The sequence below is a fragment of the Stenella coeruleoalba genome, assembly GCF_951394435.1.
Source record: "Stenella coeruleoalba genome assembly, chromosome: 13".
In the NCBI taxonomy this organism is placed as follows: Eukaryota; Metazoa; Chordata; class Mammalia; order Artiodactyla; family Delphinidae; genus Stenella; species Stenella coeruleoalba.
Window position 1 is genome coordinate 8032758 of NC_137159.1, and position 22103 is coordinate 8054860.

The 22103-nt window shown below is 36.0% G+C and overlaps 1 protein-coding gene across 5 annotated transcripts in view; it reads left to right on the forward strand.

The window, feature by feature from the left end:
• The first annotated feature begins 968 nt into the window (after positions 1–968).
• Positions 969–22103, forward strand: part of TSGA10 (testis specific 10) — a 94339-nt gene continuing 73204 nt past the window's right edge. Inside the window, exons 1-6 of one of the 5 annotated variants that reach the window (XM_079941335.1) lie at positions 969–1305; positions 10618–10753; positions 11212–11427; positions 18708–18773; positions 19801–19968; positions 20544–20699. In XM_079941335.1, coding sequence (XP_079797461.1) covers positions 19918–19968; positions 20544–20699 — 207 coding nt within the window. In that variant the 5' untranslated portion in view covers positions 969–1305; positions 10618–10753; positions 11212–11427; positions 18708–18773; positions 19801–19917. The remainder of the gene's footprint in view (positions 1306–10617; positions 10754–11211; positions 11428–18707; positions 18774–19800; positions 19969–20543; positions 20700–22103) is intronic. The other 4 variants (XM_079941333.1, XM_079941336.1, XM_079941334.1 and 1 more) reach the window with 4 other exon arrangements.

Below are 22103 nucleotides of genomic sequence, written 5' to 3' on the forward strand. Positions count from 1 at the left end.
GGATTTCAGCCTAACCCATAAAGGCCTAAAACGATTCATAGTTAGAAATGCTGTGTGAGATCTAATGCTGAAGTTCCAGGAGAGGCAGGAATTGCTGGACTGGAGAACAGAAAAAGCAGATTTGTGTCTTGTTTAGGGAAAGGGAAAAAGGGAAATAAACCTGTCGGACTGTTAAGGACTGGGTTGTACAGGGCGTTAACACAAGGTCAGTGATCCTGAGCCTTAATTTCCCAAGCACTAGATTTTGGAGCATAGCATCTGTGTTGCTTTGCTTGTAGCAAATTCTCTCTTAACGTAATGGTAGCCTTGATTCAGAGAAAGAAAAATTATTTCCTTAAATTATACAGTTTCTAAGATACATAGTCAAGTAAAAAAAGCACAGTGAAGAGTAGTATGTGTAGTATGCTAAAGTGAGAAATCTTTTAACACTGTTACTTTGCACATGTGCAAATATGTATGTAGAAAAATTCTGAGAAATGGAATTATTTGTAAAGAAGCTATGTGCATTTGTAATGTTGCTAGATTTACCCAGTTGTTCTCCATAAATACTGTGTCAATTTACACTGCCACAGAATGCTAATTTATATATCCAACTTTATGATTTTGCCAATGTGATGGTTAAAAAATGGTATCCCAGTGTTGTTTTAATTTGTATTCCTCCAAATGGTGAGATTGAATATCTTTAAATCTATTTAAAAGCCATTTCTGTGAAATATCCATATTCTTGGCCAATTTTTATATTAGGGTATTTCTTTTCCTTTTTTTAATTATAGGAATTATTTATATATTAGGGAAATTAGCCCTTTGTGATATGGGTAGCAAACCTTTTTGTTAATATACAAAAATAACAATAAACAGGTAGCTAGTGAACATCATAGCCCTGGAAGTAGACCACTTAATTTGCTGCTGACCCATATTCCCTTAGATAGAGTGGAGTATGTCTTTTTTGAAAAGCATGTTCAATACTATAGTTTCATATTTGGAAAACACACAGAAGTTTTATAATATAAAGTTTTAAGAAAGTAAACGTTGATGAAGTCCTTTTAGCTGGTGGAACAGGTTAAAAACAATTTTTTAATTGAATGTTGTTAATTTTCAAAATTATGATTGTTGTGGGAAATCACAAAGCTGTTTTAAACCTGACTGTCTCTATATTATTCCCATTCCTTCCACTAGGTTACCACCAAAGAACATGATTTTGATCTAGGGGCTCCAGTTTCTGAAGCTGAAAAACACCAGAATATTCTCCAGCTAGAACAAGAAGTGAGAAATCAAGACAAATTCATTTCTTCACTGAAGTTACAGGTTACATTTAATTTCTCTGCATATTTCCCTAAATTAATTTGGGATGGGGGCCTATATTAAAATAAGATAGAGAATAAATACCAATTCAGTGCTCATTTAAATTGTATGGGTCTAAAATCATTCCATTTTTATCTTAACCATTTTGACACACATAGATTCAGAGTTAGTGAGTGAAAACTATATCCCAGGTGTTGTATCAGATGCTTTCAAGTACATAATCTTACTTAATCATCCCAACTTTGTGAAATTGTGATGTTATTTCCATTTGACCAATGTGGAAGCCCAAGTTCCAAGAGGCTAAAGAATTATGATATTTGACTAATGAGTGACAGAGCTAGGATTTCTCTGAACTCCCACATTAGCTAGAATTTGAATCCAGTTCTCTGAACTCCCAAGTTCATTATTGTTTCTGTTCTCCTGGTGTCTGACCTGTGGTATAGCTATTAATAAAGGCTATTAAAAGAAACTTCCTCTTCTAGGAAAATGGAGTAGACTTACTTTTCCTTACTCTTCCCAATAAGTACAGCTAAAAACCCTGAATATTATGTATAAAACAAGCATAAGAACACTCTGAAAGGTGGGAAGAAGGAAGACTGGCTAGAGACCTCAGCACACAATGAATGTTAGGACATGTTAGGGAGTTCCTGGTTTTTCTTTTTGTTCCATATATCCCAGGCAGAGTACTGGAAAAACTGGCAACCAGAAATCATGGGTGCAGATTTATAAAGGTCTCAGAAAAGCCATCCCTTTCTAGCTGAAGGACTAGAAATTGGGCAATCTAGCAAGGCAGATTACTCTTAGACAAGAACTGCCCATTTTAAGCAGACACCAGGGAAAAAAACTAGCTCCATTCCTGCCAGCAAAGGCTAAGAGCCCAGACATCCACCCTTCTCATGCTATAACAAAGAACCCCATCCTTCCCTCATCCCCCCACCCTGCCCCACAAGGCCCCCATCCCACCAGGGTGGTATCAAAGAAGGCTGAGTGGGGAACCAAGACTTTTGTGTCATTCAGGAAGTAAGGAAGTCCCCAACCCCATATTGTCAGCAGAGACCACATGGGGAGCCAAGAAGTCCACTGCCACCTGGTAGTAAGAGGTGCCCCATTTCCTTCTTTGCTGGGATGATATCAGAAGAGACCTAATGCGGAGTCAGAACCTTTACCACCCTCCAACAGTAACAAGTCCACCCACCCACAGTGGCAGTGGAGGATACATGGGAGCGGTAATAAGGAGCCTCCATTCTTCCAGCTCTGGTGATATCAGCAGAGGCCTGGTGGGGAGCCCGAAGTCCCATCCCTGCCTAGCCGTCACGAGGAGCCCCACCCTTCCCAGGTGTCACAGGAGGCCTAGTGGAGAAATTGGGCTTTTACTCCCATCCAACAGTAACAAGGCAGTGTCCCCCTTTTCTTGCTGGAGCGGTGTCACAGGAAGCCTACTGAAAGATAAGAGTCGGTGTCTTAGACTATGAGGTCTCAATAAAAAAAAAGGAAAAAACACTCCTCATCCCAAAAATCAGGAAGATTTCAACCTCTATGAGAAAAGACAATCAAGAGATGCCAATACAGAAATGAATCAAATATGACAATTATCTGACAAGGATTTTAAATTAGCCATCATATAAATGCTTCAACAAGTAATTTTGAGCATGCTTGAAACAAACAGATAAAGTACAGCCAAGTGAAATTTTGGTAGCAAACAGGCTGTTGGAAATAAAAGATATAAAGTAGAGGCAAGTGGAATTTTGGTAGCAAACAAGCTGTTCTTCAGTAGGTGAATAGAATAAACAAACTGTGGTATGTAATACAATATTATTCACTGATTAAAAGACATGAGCTATCAAGCCATAAAAAGACATGAAGGAACCTTGAAAGGATATTGTGAGGTGAAAAAAGCCAATCTGAAAAGGTTACATACTCTGTGATTCCAACTATACGAGCTTCTGGGAAAGACAAAACATAGAGACATTAGAAGATCACTGGTTGCCAGGGATTTGGAGGGAGGAAGCGGTGAAGGGAGCACAGGGGATTTTTAGGGCAGTGAAACTATCCTGTATACAGTAATGATGGATACATGTCACTGTACATTTGTAAAAACCCACAGAATCAACAACCCTAAGAGTGAACCCTAATTAAACTCTGGATTTTAGTTAATAATAATGTATAATGTTGGCTCATCAATTGTGACCAATGTACCACACTAAAACAAGATGTAAATAAGGAGAAACTGGGGTGAGTTGGAGGGGGGAGAAGGGGTATGTGGGAACTCTCTGTACTTACTGGTCAATTTTTCTGTAAACCTAAAACTGCTCTAAAAAAAAGTAAGTTCTATTAAAAAATACATGGGAGAAAAGACTTCCAAATTATGTATCTGATAAGGGATTAATATCCAGAATATATAAAGAAATCCTATAACTCAACAACAAAAACCCCCAAAACAATGCAATTCAAAAATGGCAAAAAACTTGAATAGATGTTTCTCCAGAGAAGATATACAGATGGCCAATAAACATGAAAAGATGCTCAACATCACCAGTCATTAAGGAAATGCAAATCAAAACCACAATGAGATGTCACTTCACACCAATCAGGACCACTATTATCAAAAAGCAGAAAATAACAAGTGTTGGTGAGGATGTGGAGAATCTGGAGCTCTTGTGCATTGCTAATGTAAAATGGTTTAAGCATAGTACAAAATTTTGGCAATTCCTCAAAAAGTTAAGTATAGAATTACCATGTGATCCAGCTATTCCACTCCTAGGAATATCCCCCAAAGATTAAAAGCAGGGACTCAAACAGATACTTGTACGCCAATGTTCATAACAGCATTATTTATGATAGCCAAGAGGTGGAAACAACTCAGATTCCATTGCTAGATGAATGGATAAACAAAATGGGGTATGTACAAACAATGGAACATTATTCAACCTTAATTCTGAAAGGAGACTACAAGATGGAAGAGCCCTGAAAACAGTGTGCTAATTGAAATAAGCCAGGCACAGAAGGACAAATATTGTATGATTCCACTTATATGAGGTAGGAAAATTCATAGATAATTATTTAATGGGTACAGAGTTTCAGTTTGTGATGATGAAAAAGTTCTGGAAATGGATATGGGATAGTTGCACAATGTTGTGAGTGTACTTAATGCCATTGAATTTTACATTTAAAAATGGTTAGAGTGGTAAATTTTATGATGTTCTATTTTACCACAATAAAAAAGTTTAAAAAAATACAGTAACTGAGATTAAAAACTCAGTGTTCTCAAACAAAAACATGAAGAGGAGGAGAAAAGAATGAATCAGTGAACATGAAGATAGAAATAAAGAAATTACCTGATCTGAACAATAGAGAGAAAATAGATTGAAAAAATGTGAACAGAGGCTCAGGGACAGGTGGGAATATAACAAAAGATCTACATTTGGATTGTTGGAGTCCCAGAAAGAGAGGTAAGAGAAGGTGGGGCTGAAAAAATATTCAAAGAAATAATGGCTACATAGTCCCCAAATTTGGCAAAAGACATAAACAAATGAAAGAAGGTGAGTGAAAAGCTACCAGGAGTCTCCCAAAGAAATCTACACTGAGACACTTCATATTCAAACTGAAAACTAAAGACAAAAAAAATCCTGAAAGAAACAATTCATTATTTATGGGGGAGCACCAATTCAAATGGCAGCAGGTCTGGAAATGAGATCAGAAGGAAGTGGCACAACATTTTTCAAGTGTTGGAAGAAAAGAACTGTCAACCCAGTGCATATTCTGTATTTAGAAAAGTATGAAGGGAAAAGTAAGAAATAAAGGGAAAATTAAGATATTCTCAGATGAAGAAAACTGAGAATTTGTTGCCAGCAAAGCTACCCTAAAAGAATATCTAAAGGAATTTCTCTAACAAGGAAGGAAGTGGTAAAAGGAGTAGTCTTGGAAGAACAGGAAGGAAGGAGGAACAACATATAGAGCAAAAATATGGGTAAACGTGATCGAATTTCCTTTTCTACTTTTCTAAATTATGTTTGTCGAATGTAGTTCTCAGTGCATGTAGAGGAAATATTTAAGAATTATTTTATTAATAAAGGAGGGTAGAGGGACGTAAAGGGAGGTAAGGTCTCTGCACTTCACTTGGACTGGTAAAATGTAGGCTGTGATAACTTATGAACATACAATGAAACACCTAGAGCAACCACTAAAAATCTGTAAAAAGAGTTATACTCAGAATTGCTATGGATACCTCAAACTGGAATTCTAAAAAATGTTCAAGAAACCCAGAGGAAAGTGGGTAAAACAAAACAGAAAGAAAAATTTAAAAAAAAAACAAAACAGAAAACAACAGGGGCTTCCCTGGTGGTGCAGTGGTTGAGAGTCCGCCTGCCAATGCAGGGGACCTGGGTTCGTGCCCCGGTCGGGGAAGATCCCACATGCCGCGGAGCGGCTGGATCTGTGAGCCATGGCCGCTGAGCCTGCGCGTGCGGAGCCTGTGCTCCACAACGGGAGAGGCCACAACAGTGAGAGGCCCGCGTACTGCAAAAAAAAAAAAAAAAAAAAAAAAAAACAAACAGAAAACAACAGAAAAGTCACACTTGAATCTTAACATAAAAGTAAGTACATTAAATACATGTAATCTAAATACACCAATTAGAAGCTAGAAATTGGCAGAGTGTATTAAAAAACCATGACCTAGCATTATGCTGTCTATAAGAAATTCACTTCAAATATAATGATATAGCTAGGTTGAAAGGCATTCAGACCCAAATGAAGAAATAAAACTATCCCTGTTTATAGATGACATGATCTTCTTCCTGGAAAATCTCATACCATCTACAGTGTAAAAACTAGAACTAATAAATGAGTTCAAAAGGTCAGAATACAACACAAACATACTGTATTTTTGTTTTAAATGTATTTATTTATTTATTTTTTGGCTGCGTTGGGTCTTTGTTGCTGTGCGCAGGCTTTCTCTAGTTGCGGTGAGCGGGGGCTATTCTTTGTTGCAGTGCACGGGCTTCTCATTGCAGTGGCTTCTCTTGTTGCAGAACACGGGCTCTAGGTGCCTGGGCTTCAGGAGTTGTGGCTCGCGGGCTCTGGAGCACAGGTTCAGTAGTTGTGGCACACGGGCTTAGTTGCTCCGCGGCATGTGGGATCTTCCCAGATCAGGGCTCGAACCCGTGTCCCCTGCACTGGCAGGCGGATTCTTAACCACTGCACCACCAGGGAAGCCCTGTATTTTTGCATATTATCAATTAACCTGTAGAAATCTAAATTAAAAATTACATGCCATTTACAATCACTCAAATAGGAAATGGAATCCTTAGATGTAAATCTAACAAAATAAGTATGAACTCACATTCTGAAAACTACAAAATGCTAATAAGAGAAATCTAAGAAGATCTAAACAAATATTCAGGGATTGGTAGCCTCAACATAGTAAGGTATCAATTCTCTCCAAATCTGTATCCAAGTTTAATACGATTCCCATCAAAATCCCAGCAAAGAACAATTTTGAAAAAGACCAAAGTGGAAAGAGTCATTCTCCTTGATTTAAAAACTTAATATACAGCTACAGTAATCATGACTGTATGGTATTGCTAGAGGGACAGACATAGATCAGTGATACAGAATAGAGAATCCAGAAATAGCCTTACACGAATACAGCCAAATGATTTTTGACAGAGGTGCAAATGCAATCTGATGAAGAAAGGTAGTCTTTTCAACAAAATGTGCTGGAGCAATTTGATATCTTTTAGGAACAAAAATGAGCCTAGACCTAAACCTCACACCTTATACAAAAATTAACTCAGAATAGATCATAGATTTAAATGTAAAACATAAAACTATGAAAGTTTGAAAAGGTAACATAGGAACAAATCTTCAGGACCTTGGGCTTGCTGAAGAGTTCTTAGACATGACAGCAAAAGTGTGATTCATAAAAGAGACAATTGATAATTTGAATTTCATCAAGATTTAAGTCTTTTGCTTTGTGAAAGACCCTGTTAATAGGATGAAAAGATAAGCTACAACCCCTGTTTCTGTCAAAGGAATCGTATCTAGAACATGTGGAGAACTCTCACAACTCAACAGTAAAAAGCAAACAATCCAGTTAGAAAATGAACAAAGAATATAAAGACATATTTCACAGGAGGATGTATTGTTGACAAATAAAAAGATGTTCATCTTTTCTAAACATCAGGGAAATACAAATTAAGACCATGATGAGATAACAATGCACACCGTTAAGAACAGTTAAAATAAAAAATAGTCATGATACCAAATGCTGGCAAGGATGAGGAGAAACTGGATCACTGATACATTCCTGGTGGGAATGGGGAATGGTACAGCTACTCTGGAAAATAGTTTAGTTCTTAAAAAACTAAACATACATTTACCATACAGCCCAGCAATTGCACTCTTGGGAATTTATTCCAGAGAAATGAAAACTATGTCCACTCAAAAACCTGTATACAGTTATACAGTTGTTCATAGCAGCTTTATTTGTTATAGTCCCAAACTGGAAACATCTAAAACTTCCCTTAATTGGTGAATTATTAAACAAACCGCGGTAATCCATACCATGAAATATTATTCAGCAATAAGAAGGAACGAACTGTTGATCCACTTAACAACTTAGATGTCAGGGGCACTGTGCTCAGTGAAAAAGCCACCGTCAACAGATAGCATACTGTGATCTCTATCACATGATTCTATTTATGTAACATTCTCAAAATGGCAAAATTATTATAGAGATCAGTGGTTGCTAAGAGTTAAGGGTGGGGAGGGAAGGCTGTGACTATACAGGAGTAACGAGAGGGTGATCTTTGTGGTGATGGAATAGTTCTGTGTCTTATTGAGGTGGTAGTTACAGCAATTTACACGTGATAAAATGGTATAGAACAATAGGCACACGTTGTAGCAATGTCAAATCTCTGGGTTTGATATTTTACTGTAATTTAAGATGTAACTGTTTGGGGAAACCAGGTTAAAGGCACATGAACCTCTGTACTACGTTTGCAACTTCCTGTGAACCTTTAGTTATTTCAAAATAAAAAGTTTTTTTTTTTTGCAAGTTTTTTTTTTAATAAAAGCTACTTTTTGAGTACCTATTGTCTGCCAAAAATTTTACTTGAACTTTTATATCTCTCTAACTACACCCTGAAAATTGTAGGTATTCTCTCCATTTAACAGATGAAACTCAAGAAGCTTCCATTTATTTTTTTCTGAAGTCAGATGCATCTCTTAGGATCAAGAAAATATGGTAAATTGTCCGAGGTTAAGTGACTGGTGAGGAACTGCAGCAGGATTTAAACCTGTCTGCCTCAGTCCAAAGCCCACATCTTTTGTAACCTCCTACTCTAAAGTACTTGTGTCTTGGAATTAAGTAAAAGTGGGGCTTGATGTCAAGGTGAGGGAAGTGTTCATTTATTTATTTATAATGTATTTGTTTTATTCATTTAATAATTGAGCATCATGTGCTAGATATATAATAAATGATACAGAAAGGAGAGGTATGTTGATACAGAAATTAGAGACATGATCCCTTTAAAGTCGCTTAGGACTTAGTGGAAGGGACAGGGAAACAAATGATTATAACACATCTTATAAAATACTAAGATAAAAATATATAAGAAGCTGTATGGGAGCCCAGAGAGGAAAAGCATGTAACCTTTCCTGGTGGGAGGTCAGGAAACATTTTTAGCATGTTCTTGTTGCTCAGAGACGTGGCACTGTTGAAGCCATGAACAAAGACAAAAAGATAAATTGAAGTTTGTTTATCCCTATAGTTAAAAAAAATGCTAGTAATGAAAAGAGGTAATAAGAGTGCGGGAAAGTAAAGAAACAGTGAAAGCATGGATAAGAAGAGCAAACAGGAAATCATTGCATGGTTTCTGTACTAGTTGCTAGAGGTGAGCTGCAGATTTCTTTAAAATTACTACAGGCAAAAGCAACAAGGAAATTGTAAAGTAATTCACGGTACAAAGAATAAAAACAAACCAGGTATACAAAAGAAGCACATGTTTTTCTGAAATTGAGACCTGAGCGAAGTTTTCCCTGAGGATTCTTTTTTTTTTTTGTGATACGCGGGCCTCTCACTGTTGTGGCCTCTCCCGCTGCGGAGCACAGGCTCTGGACGCTCAGGCTCAGTGGCCATGGCTCACGGGCCTAGCCGCTCCGCGGCATGTGGGATCCTCCCGGACCGGGGCACGAACCCGTGTCCCCTGCATCAGCAGGCAGACTCTCAACCACTGCGCCACCAGGGAAGCCCCCTGAGGATTCTTATAGAGAGGGTTCTGTGATATAGTATATAACATTTTCAATAAATTTCCTAACGGGTTTTAAAATGAGTTTAGCAAGTTTCTTACAGCATGTCTAGAGCTTAGGTGTATATTGGAGATGGTGGAGAGGGCTTGGACAGGGCAGTAGGCCTGGGACCACAAATGGTATTTGTTCATCTTATTCTCAGTGTAATGAAGCACCATAAGGCTACAGGAATTACTTCAAATTTGCATTTTCAAAGAATTTTTAGCTGTAGTTGGGAGAATGCCAAAAAAGAAGAGAGTAAGAGGTATTGCTGAAATTCAGCCTGGTTGTGATAAAAGGCTCAACTACAGAAATAAGTGCATTTACAGTTTGCCTTTTTGCTTTTTAAAAAATCCTTCAAGCTTTTTTTTGTCTCCTGGTTTTGACAATTTAAACTCTTTTCCTGTAAATCTCACAAGTTAGTGTGCCTTACAAAATACCAAAGTGAGAATTGGATTAAAATAATGGCTTTTATTGTGCTTCTTGAGTATAATAAATGTCATTGTGGTATAGTTATATATAATTCATGACCTTTAGGATATTTCTTTATATAGTGACAAATAATAAAGTTTATATTTTTAAAGAAAACTTTGTTGATTTTGATGGTTTGGAAAGAGCTCTCTCTAGTTACTTGAAAAGGGCAAGGTTACAGCAAAAATAATGTTAGAACTAAGAATAATGTTACATAAGAGATTTAGCAATTTTAGATGCTCTTTAAAGACCAAGACTGTTTTTTTCTTCTGTCTTTTCACATCTTGCACACACAGTGCCTTGAATATAATAGGTGCTCAATAAATATTTGTTAAATATACAGTGAGAGACAAATCCTGTGGAAAAGGGCTTTGTGCCACCCCTTTATCTCAGATATTTCTCTTACGGCACTTAATATACTGTATATGTATTTCCACAAGTAAACAATACATTCTCTGAGGCAGATAGCTAACCTATCTTTGTATCTGTTGAATTTAACATAGTTCTTGACGTATTATCATTATTCAATCGGTATAACATATCTTTTTTCCTTTAAAGGCATTTGGATACCTTCGTGATAGAAAAGGCCCTTTTCTTCATCCATTGATGGTTTGATAGTGGGCTAGGAAAGAAAGCTGTGGTCCTCCGCATAAGTCAGCAGATACTTGATTGATTTGGTATTTAGCTTAGTCAAGTAAGTTACTGATATGTTCAAAAGGACTTTTCTAAAGAGTTAACATATTTTGATGACAGTAGTTAGAAACTTAATTCTAAAGAATGCCTAATTGATGATATTAATTATTTAAATTAAATAATTTCAAGACTGGTTTCTTTTCTGCAGATATAAATATTTGGCAATTTTTCTAATAGTTTTGTTAAATATCAACACTAAGTGTTTTTTTTTTGTTATTAAGCTGTAAATTGTTTTGACAATTATAGCTATAAACCTTTAAATTTTCACTTATTATATTTTTTTCAGATAGGTAACACAGTCACATGGTACAAAATTCAGAAAGTAAAAAAAGATATATAGTTAAGTCTCCTTGCCAGGGAAGCAAACCTCCCTTCCTGAATCTAGTCACCTAGTTGTTCTCCTCAGAGGGAAGCTAAGGAAATAGTTTAATTTGATGATTTTCTTTCTACTTGTAACAGATTGAAGATCTCAAACAGACAAATCATGGCTTGGAAGAATGTGTTAGGAAACTCTTGGATGGTAAGGAGGTGGTAAGCAGTCAAATAGAGGATTTAACCAGCCACAATGAGCATCTTTGTCAAGAACTGATTAAAATTGACCAACTAGCAGAGCAACTAGAAAAAGAGAAAAAGTCTGTGGTGGATACTGCCAACAAGGAACTTGAAGAAGCAAAGGTATTAGATTGATCACTGATCAGGTTTTTTTTTTTAATTGAGGTATAATTGACATATAACATTATATTAGTGTACAACTAGTGTACAATTATATTCAGGTGTACAACATAATAATTCAATATTTGTATGTATTGTGAAATGATCACCACAGTCTAGGTAACATCCAACTACTGATCAGGATTTTAATTCTACTTTAAACATCATATAGTTATTAATGCAGTGGAAAAAGTGGCATTCTCATTTACATCATTTGAAAGTTTTTTAGATTTGACATTGTAATTAAATGTTTATTCTAAGGATTAAATTGTTTTGTGTTTCACATTTTATTTCTTTTAAAAATTTTTACCCAAAAATTTTCCTAAGTAATATGTAGTCATAGTAAAAACTCAAAGCAATGGGAATGTTCTGTATATAGAACATTTCTCTTTCTCCCTAATCCTTTTTTCCTCTGCAGAGGTATCTACCAACAAGTATATATATATATATATTTCCATTCTTCTTTTCTGTTTTCACACATACACAATTTATTATAATTATATAATTATAATTTACACATTCACACTTTTAAAAAAGGTGGGTTTTTTTTAACCAAAGCTTTTAAATTTCTATGTAGTCAAATTTGTCAATCTTTACTGAATTCTGAGTTTTGATCTTTTATTTTTTGAGGTCCCACCCCCTCTTAAAACATTTGAATGAGACTTCCCTGGTGGCGCAGTGGTTAAAAATCCACCTGCCAGTGCAGGGGACACAGGTTTGATCCCTGGCCCGGGAAGATCCCATATGCTGCAGAGCAACTAAGCCCGTGTGTCACAACTACTGGGCCTGCGCTCTAGAGCCCACAAGCCACAACTACTGAGCCCGTGTGCCTCAACTACTGAAGCCCTCGGGCCGAGAGCCCATGCTCCACAAGAGAAGCCACTGCACTGAGAAACCTGCACACCGCAATGAAGAATAGCCCCTGCTCACCGCAAGTAGAGAAAGCCCACATGCACAGCAACAAAGACCCAATGCAGCAAAAATAAATAAAATAAATAAAAATTTAAAAAAATATATTTGAATAGACTTTATTATTTTAGAGCAGTTTTAGGTTCATAACAACGTGAAGCAGAAGGTAACAGAGATTTCCCATATACTCCCTGCCCCCACACATGCCTAGTCTCCCCCATTATCCACAATCCCCCACCAAAGTGGCACATTTGTTACATTTTATGATAAAGAATTGACATATTGGGACTTCCTTGGTGGCACAGTGGTTAAGAATCCGCCTGCCAATGCAGGGGACACAGGTTCGAGCCCTGGTCTGGGAAGATCCCACATGCTGCGGAGCAACTAAGCCCATGTATCACAACTACTGAGCCTGCACTCTAGAGCCTGCAAGCCACAACTACTGAGCCCATGTGCCACAACTACTGAAGCCTGTGTGCCTAGAGCCCATGCTCCACGACAAGAGAAGCCACTGCAATGAGAAGCCCGCTCACCACAACAAAGAGTAGCCCCCGCTCGCCACAACTAGAGAAAGCCCGTGCACAGCAACGAAGACCCAATGCAGCCAAAAATAAATAAATAAATAGATAAATAAATTTATTAAAAAAAAGAATTGACATATCATGATCACCCAGAGTCCATAGTTTACATTAGGGTTCACTCTTGGTGTTGTACATGCTATGGATTTGAACAAATGTAAAATGACATGTACCTACCATTATAGTATCAGAGTAATTTCACTGCCCTAAAAACCCTCTATCTCCACCTAAGGTTTTTTTTTTTTGGGGGGGGGATACGTGGGCCTCTCACTGTTGTGGCCTCTCCCGTTGCGGACCACAGACTCCGGATGCGCAGGCTCAGCGGCCACGGCTCGCGGGCCCAGGGGCTCTGCGGCATGTGGGATCTTCCCAGACTGGGGCTTGAATCCGTGTCCCCTGCATCGGCAGGCGGACTCTCAACCACTGCGCCACCAGGGAAGCCTCTCCACCTAGTTTTGAACCTTGTTTAGGAAGGCCTTCTCACCTCAAGAACTACAAGAATATTTTCTACAGTTTTCTTTAAAGAATTCTTAACATGTATATTTAAAGTTTTAATCCTTCTGGAATTTCTTTTTGTTCTAGTATGAGGTGTGGTTGAATAGTCCTTTCTTCAGTCACTGATTTAAAGCGCCATTTTAACAGCTACTGAATTCTTGTACGTGCATGGATATGTTTCTGGACGATTTGGTTTCATTGATTCATTTGCCATCTTCTATGCCACTACCGTATTATTTTAATAACTATAGCTTTATGATATTTTGATAAACATTTTATTTCTTGATTAAATTTTAGTACCCTACCATGACCTTTAGAAACTAGGAATTTAAACACTACTATAAAATGAAGACTTTGATTTCTCATTGTTGTCTAATGGCTTACAGGCAAGACACATGGTATATGTGAAAGCCAGAAAACAACCTGTTGAAATTTTAAGTGATAACATGTGCTTATTCATCTTGATTTTATTAATCACCAAATTAGTAAATTGTGTCTGTAAGATGGTAGTTTCCCAAAGCTAATTGTTATTACATGTTATTTCATACACATCCTTTTAATATACTCTTGGTAGCATATATAATATAATAAAGCATATATTATTATATAATATAATAAAATAAAAATATATTATTTATTATAATAATTTAATAAAGCATATTATATGGTACTCTTGGTAGCATATGATAAAGCACTTAAATGATCAGGCTATAAACCTAAGTGTTATTGAAGACATTATTTGTTACAGTAATTTGAAACCTAAGAGCCTAGTTAATGAGCACTAGGATGGTATTTGTATACATACAGTAGCCTCACGTATTTGGAGTGTGTAAAGGATAAGTCTGTATTAATGAAAAGTCTGAATAATGGAATATTTAAATACATGAAGTTTATTACTTTAATATAAGGACACAATCTTCCCGGAAGAAGATTGTGTTGCCTGGAGGAGGTCCTTAGGAGAACTATTTGAGAGAGTAGATAAGAATGATTTGTTTTTAACCTGCAAATTATTTATCTTGTAATAGTTGTTACCAAAGTATTTGAAGGGTATTTAAAAGTAACTTAACTATTTTAAACATTCTCAACAAACTTTTTTGTTTGTATTGTTTCTTTTTTAGTAATAGTTGTCATTCATTCACAGTTTAATGGTAAATTGAGTTCAGTCTTAATTATAAAAATTGTCAAAAAACACTGGATTGATGTTTTATTATGTCTTTCTTGTTTTCTTCTTCAAATTTAAAATTAACAGCACTCCTTCCCAGACTGTGGGAAGCCTAGTTGGCCAAATTCCCATAAAGAGAATGCCTGGTTTAGAAGTCATCAATTTTAAAGGGTTGTTAGGGTCTGTGTTCCAGAGAGAGAGTGAGTACTCTTTGAGGGTGAATCCTCTGCTATCAAAAGGAAGAATTTCAGGAATGCAGAACATCTAAAATAAAAGAGCTAGGATTTACCGAAAACTGAAAATATTAAATTCATAGATGGAAATTCTGCCTAGCTCAGAAAAGAGTGTTTCTAGGAAATAGATATCCATATATATATGATTTGGAATGTTTGGTGTATTCGAGAATTGGAAAACTATTTGTAGAAGAGGCGGACTGTAGTCTTAGGGTAGAGATAACATTGCTGATGCAGGGAAAACATTGGAAAGTTAATAAAGAGAGGACAAAATGGAAATAGGTCCTTTGTGTTGGTAAAATGCCCTGAAATGAAAACACCAACCTCAGTAAGGGGATGTTCCAGGTAGAATGGGGATTAGAAAGATGCGTGAAAGGTGCTGGGAATGTGAATACCAATGCGTGTTGTTATCATCATGAAGTCATTGGGTGTACAGTTTAGGCATCCAGTCACTGGGGAGAGATTCCTTGTCTGATTTGTGAGATGAGACTTGAAACAAGAGAATTTCTAATTTGAGAGCTGAGAATGTTTGGGTCCCTGTACTATTTGAGATTATTCTTTAGATATGTGGAGGTAGAGTCTGAGGCTAAAACTGCTGTTTGTCTAGAATTGAGATAGTATTAAATTTATTTACTCAGAAGAGTTTACTTTTAGTCATATTTTTAAAGTCCACTGAGTAACTTCTTCCATCATTCATTCCATGAAAATGTTTTGAGGATTTGCTATTGTATTATCTATCACTATGTAACAAGTTACCCCTAAATCTTAATGACTTCAAACAACAAACATTTATATCTCACAGTTTTAAGTGCAGCTTAACTAAGTAGTTCTAGGTCATGGTTTCTCAGGAAATTGTAATCGAGGTGATGGCCAGGCTGCAGTCATGGCTTGATTGGTACTGGAGGATTTGCTGTTAAGATGACTTATTCAGATGGCTCTTGGCTTTTGACAGGAAGCTTAGTTCCTTGACATGTGAACCTCTCCCTAGGTTGTTTGATATATTCTTTTTTTTAAAATATAAGTTTATTTATTTATTTACTTTTGTTTGCATTGGGTCTTCGTTGCTGCGCGTGGGCTTTCTCTAGTTGCGGTGAGCGGGGGCTACTCTTCATTGCGGTGCGTGGGCTTCTCATTGAGGTGGTTTCTCTTGTGGAGCACAGGCTCTAGGCACGCGGGCTTCAGTAGTTGCGGCACGCGGGCTCAGTAGTTGTGGTTCTCAGGCTGTAGAGTGCAGGCTCAGTAGTTGTAGCTCGTGGGCTCTAGAGTGCAGGCTCAGTAGTTGTAGTGCACAGGCTTCAGTAGTTGTGGCACGTGGGCTCAGTAGTTGTGGCTTGCAGGCTGTAGAACGCAGGCTCAGTAGTTGTGGCGCACGGGCTTAGTTGCTCTGCGGCATGTGGGATCTTCCCAGACCAGAGCTCAAACCTGTGTCCCCTGCATTGGCAGGCGGATTCTTAGCCATTGCGCCACCAGGGAAGTCTCTTGATGTATTCTTTATGGCATCTGGCTTCCCATTGGAGCCAGTGATCCAAAAGAGACAACAAGGAAGAATTTCCAGTGCCTGTTATGATCCAGTCTCAAGAGTTACATACCATCACTTCCACCATATCCTGTTCTTTAGAAGTGAGTCACTAAGTATAGACCACACTTAAGGGGCAGAGAAATTAAGCTCCATCTTTTGAAGGAAAGAGTATCAGAATTTTGGGACATATTTTAAAGCTTCCACAACCGTAAGCCTTCTTTGATCTTTTCTTCTTGAGTTGTTATCATTCATGACTTAATGCAGTGTTTCCCAGATTACTGAACACAAGTTTGTGAAATATGAAGAAACAGAGTTGCAATTTTACCGTTACTATTTCTTCATACAGTTTATATCTTTAATTAACATGGGGCCATTATTGGACTGGATCTCTGGTGGCTCTTGTCATTACTATTACTTTGTATGTGATTCAGTCAAAAATGCTTCAGAACCTACTATGAGGAAGACAAGGCGTAAAGCCTGTATCAGTTTCTGACCTACACCCCCAACCACACATGCTTATTCCCTCTCTCTCTCCCTGATTCATTTTTCTCTAGCACTTTCCTACTACTTTCCTCCTCCTTCCCTCTGCTGCAGCCACACTGACCTCCTTACTATTCCTTGGAATTTAGCAGACAATCTTTTGCCTTTTGCTATAGCTGAATGTTCTGCCTGGAATATTCTCCCAAATTTTTACATGGTTGACTCCCTCAGTGAGGACTTCCCTGATCACCCCCTTTAAAATTCCAGCCTATTCCTTCATAAACACTCCCAATATTCTTAAGGATATTGCTCTTTTTTTCTAATGTAGTATGTAATTTATTCGTTAGGTTTATTTTTTGTTGTCTATCCAGCTGGAATGTAAGCTGTCCAAAGGCAAGGATCTTTGTCTATTTTATTCCCTTTTTAAAAATCTTAAGTATAGAACAGATGTGAGTACTCATTATATATTTTTGAATGACACAATGACTATCTGATATATACTTTACCTATTATCTTTTATTTTTCTCTTTTCAACGAGAATGTAAGCTCCATGAGGGTAGACGTTTCTGTCTGTTTTATTCACTGCTATAGCCAGCAAATAACACAATGTCAGACACATAGTAGACACTCATTAAACAATTGTCAAATAAATGAAAGCACTGGGCTGGCATCTTTTCATTTGAGCCAGTTATAAGTTTGTTTTTCAGAGTGGAATAAGCATTAATGTTTTTATCTTTATAAAAGTAATACATATTTTTTTAATAGAAGAGTATAATGAAGAAAATAATATGTACTGTTAATCACACCTTGCTATACCTAGACATAATCTATCTTGCGCAATTTACTTATTGGTTATGTTCCATCTGTATCTAGGATATGTGTGTATGAATTTATTTTTTACAAGAATGTGTCATACTAGATAAAATTTTTGGCAGTGTGAGTTTTTATACTTAATATATATGGACATCTTTGCACATAATTCAGTATAGATCCATTTTTTTTAGCGTCTACATAGTAGTACACATTAAAGCATTGAAAAATTATCAAAATTATCCAAAACTATATATAACCTTATCCAAACTGTATGTAAGTTATATTCTATACCATAACACCCCTTAGTATATCATAAACTAAAATATAACTGCCAGAGAAATCTTAGAACTTTGGTCTAAAGAACAAATGAGAAGGAATAATTGCAGAAAATTCAAATTTAAAATATAACAGGAGACATTTGTGATTAGAATAACAAGGGGGAGGTTTACGAATTGAGAAATCCATTAAACTAATATGCCAACTTTTAACAAAGAGATTTACAGCTTTACATAAAAACATAGTCACTATCCTCCAGGAACGTACAATCTAGTCATAGACTAGATATATGATTGCAGGTGGCTATACTGTAAGACTTTTAAGACAATGTTATAAAACTGATACAAAAAGTATTTTGTGGGTTGGATTGAACTAAACTATTAAAAGAATTCAGAGGAAAGAGCAATCACTTCTGACTATGGTGACTTGGGAAAACTTATTCTAGTCATTCTTTTGACTCTTCTGCATTATCATCTTCAAAATTATAATTAGTATTAACAGTTTGTTCCAGTTTATGAGGAGCAATTTGACAAAATAAAATCAATTAGTATTTTATACAAAACATTAGACAATTTAAAGGAACTGCTTCATTTCATTCTAGGTTCTTTTACCATCAAAAGTAGGTAAACATAAGAGTGTATTATCTTTTCTTTCATAAAGTATTCACTGTCTGCATGTTTTTATTTTTAAGCAGCTCCTGTTTTTGATGCTCTCTTTCCAGTGAAATCAGTTTAAACATTTTACACCTAAATAACAATTTTTTCTGGCTTGTTTTTCAGATTGAACTCATTTGCCAGCAAAATAATATAATAGTATTGGAAGATACAATAAAAAGACTCAGATCTGTAAGTACATTTTTCATAAATATATATTAAGGAATCATTTTTATTCTGTTAGTAGGACAGCAAAAATTGTACATATGTTTTGGCTCTCATGCATTTTGTGAACAGTAAAAAATGTTTGTTTTCTAAAATCAGCACTCTCTGCTTGATGCCCAGGGGTACTCCCATCCGTAAGAGCGATGCTATTCTTGCTCTATTTCATCATTACTTCTTTCTTTCCTAGAGCTGGAGAGAACTTTTGGTTGGTTTTATTAATGCTCTTAGCTGTTACTTGATTAAAATGACAGCTGTGAGTAATTTAATTCTCAAAATGTAAGATGTATTTGTGTACACATTTATTCCTCTTAATAATAAATATTTTAAAGTCAAGTGTTGTTACTTAGTTCTGAGTAATATGTTCTCTTTAACAATGTGAAATGAAAATTGCTCTGATTAGACATTTTAGTGTTATCATTTAAAATATTTGAAACATCCTCTCTAAAATATCTGTACTTTTTTCCCAATAAAGTATTGGTAAAATATATATTGTAAAACAAATGTTTCTAAATATATTAAAGTGAATGGAAATGCACTTGAAAGTATATACACATATAGAATATCCAGCATTCATTTAATTTATTCATCCATTGAATGATTATTGAACAAAATTGAACGCTATGAACAGGTGCTTTAATAGTAGCATACAAGTTTCTCTAAGCAAATTAATTCCATTTTTAGGATTTGTTACTAGATCTGATACAAGAAACAATTCTGGCCTCTCTGAAATTTCTTTACTATTTTTTCTTCAAAGTTATTGAGTAAATGTAGGGACATTTTCAGTGAAATAAAAATACACTACATTCAGAAATGCTGGAAAAGAAAGGTATCTAACTGCTTTTTAAAAAGTATTGATGAATTATTATTTTTTGAATTATTTTCAAAATACCAAATTTATTATTTTTAAGGATCCTGTTTGCTTTCAACTTTCATTTAGAAAATGATGCTATAGTTTAGCTTGAAATAATGGCCTAATTTTTTCCTCCTTGGCAAGATAATTTTAGAGACTGAAAAAGCACAAAATAAATCTCCTTCCAGACTTGATTCCTTTGTCAAAACTTTAGAAGCAGACAGAGAATACTACAAGAGAGAAGCTCAAAATTTGAGAAAGATGATCAGAAGTAGATCTAAAAGCCCAAGACGCCCATCTCCATCTTCCCGGGTAGGTTTTGGAAACTTATAAATACTTTGGAGTTTGTTGCTCAGTGACTTTTATTCTTTGATTTATCTAATCTGGAAATAATTCCTTTTAATTTGGCATGAATTGGTATACCAACGAGGATGGGAGACAGAGCTCTCTTTGATAGCACAGTGGACCGTTGAAATTGGCCTTTATCCCCAGCATTAGTAGTGGTTGGGGGTAGTCATACAAATGTGGAGCAATTTGGGATGAAGTTGATTAAAAGAGAGGCGATTTTTAAACTTTTTTCATCATTTCATTATATCGTCATGTTTGCTTAACTAGAGATCGTGTGCTGCCATCAGTAGCACCTTTCTATCAGTAACACATGTCAAAGAATAATTTCAGATTTCTTTTTTAAAAAATTTTGTTGAAGTATAGTTGATTTACAATGTTCTGTTTAATTTCTGCTGTATAGCAAAGTGACTCAGTTATACATATGTATTCTTTTTCATATTCTTTTCCATTTTGGTTTATCACAGGATATTGAATATAGTTCCCTGTGCTCTACAGAAGGACCTTGTTGTTTATTCAGATTTCTTATGTAATAATTGTAGGGTACAAAGTGTGATGTAGAGCTTTTGAAGACAACAAGAGACCGTGAAGAGCTCAAATGCATGCTGGAAAAATATGAGCGTCATTTGGCAGAAATTCAGGGTAATGTCAAGGTTCTCACATCTGAGAGAGACAAGAGCTTTTTTCTGTATGAGCAGGTAAACTTATTTATAAGTAAACAAAATACATAAATACTAACAATTCTAGAGATAGGTAATTCTTTAAGTTCTATGAGAATGCTTAAATCTGTCAATCAAATTAATCTAACATTTGGGAATTGCCTTTGTTCTTATGATATTCTTAATGAAATGTAATGTATTTGTGTATGTGTACACACACACACACACACACACACACACACACACACACACACACAAGTTATCCCCGTATCCGAAAAAGCTCATATGCATGCATCGGAATAGTCTGATTTTTGGAATAAGAAATGGGGAAAGTGTTAAATGATAGGGTGTGGTGAGTTCAAGGTAAAAAATTTGGACTTGGGGGTTAAAAAATACAAACACATCACTTTGATGTACTGTCAGTCACTTTAGGAATTGCCATATAATTTAATATAGAGAGTAAAATTAGTTTGTAGTTTATCTCTATTTTTAGCTTAAGATTATATAACCCTTATTAATCAAATGGCTTCTTGACTCAACAAATAAACCCCATACATCACCAATATAATTTATTTATTTTATTTTATTTTTTTTTTAAAACTATTTATTTATTTATTTGGCTGCCCTGGGTCTTAGTTGTGGCACATGGGGTCCTCATTGCCACATGCAGGATCTTTAGTTGCAGCATGCGGGATCTAGTTCCCTGACCAGGGATCGAACCCAGGCCCCCTGCACTGGGAGCGTGGAGTCTTAACCACTGGGCCACCAGGGAAGTCCCTATAATTTATTTTAAAAATATCAAATTTTATTAAGAATTACAGCTACTAAGTGCAGGGCTCTGGACTTGCTACTCTAAAAGATAGAAAAAATAAACCAGACACTGTTTTATATGTTTGCAATCTAGTTGGGGAGATAAAATATATTATCTTGTATATACTTTTTGTTACTTTAGCGTAAGTAGTCTAGAAGATACTGTAAGAAATAAAAGAGGTGAGTACTTTTAGTTATGGTTATCAAGATCTTTGCTAGACGATGTGGAGTTTGAGTCCTGAAGGATGAATGGGGTTTCTTTTATCTTGAAAGGGGTAAGAAAGAACATTCCAGACTAAAGGAATGGTATGAAGCAAAGGATAAAGGTGGGAAAGTCAGTACATAAATGGATCAGTTTATGACTAGAATAAAAGTATATGTCAGTGAAGTAAGGGCTTGAGAGGTAGACTAGACTAGAGCAGGAGTCTGAAAACATTTTCTGTAAAGGCCCAGATAAGAAATAGCTTGGGCTTTGCAGGCCATGTGACTTCTGACACAGCTATTCAACTCTATTGTTGTAGTGTGAAAGCAGCTATAGATCATATACAAATGAATGAGTTTGGCTGTGTTCCAGTATAATTTATTTATGAACACTGAAATTTGAGTTTCATATTCTTTTTACCTGTTGTGAAA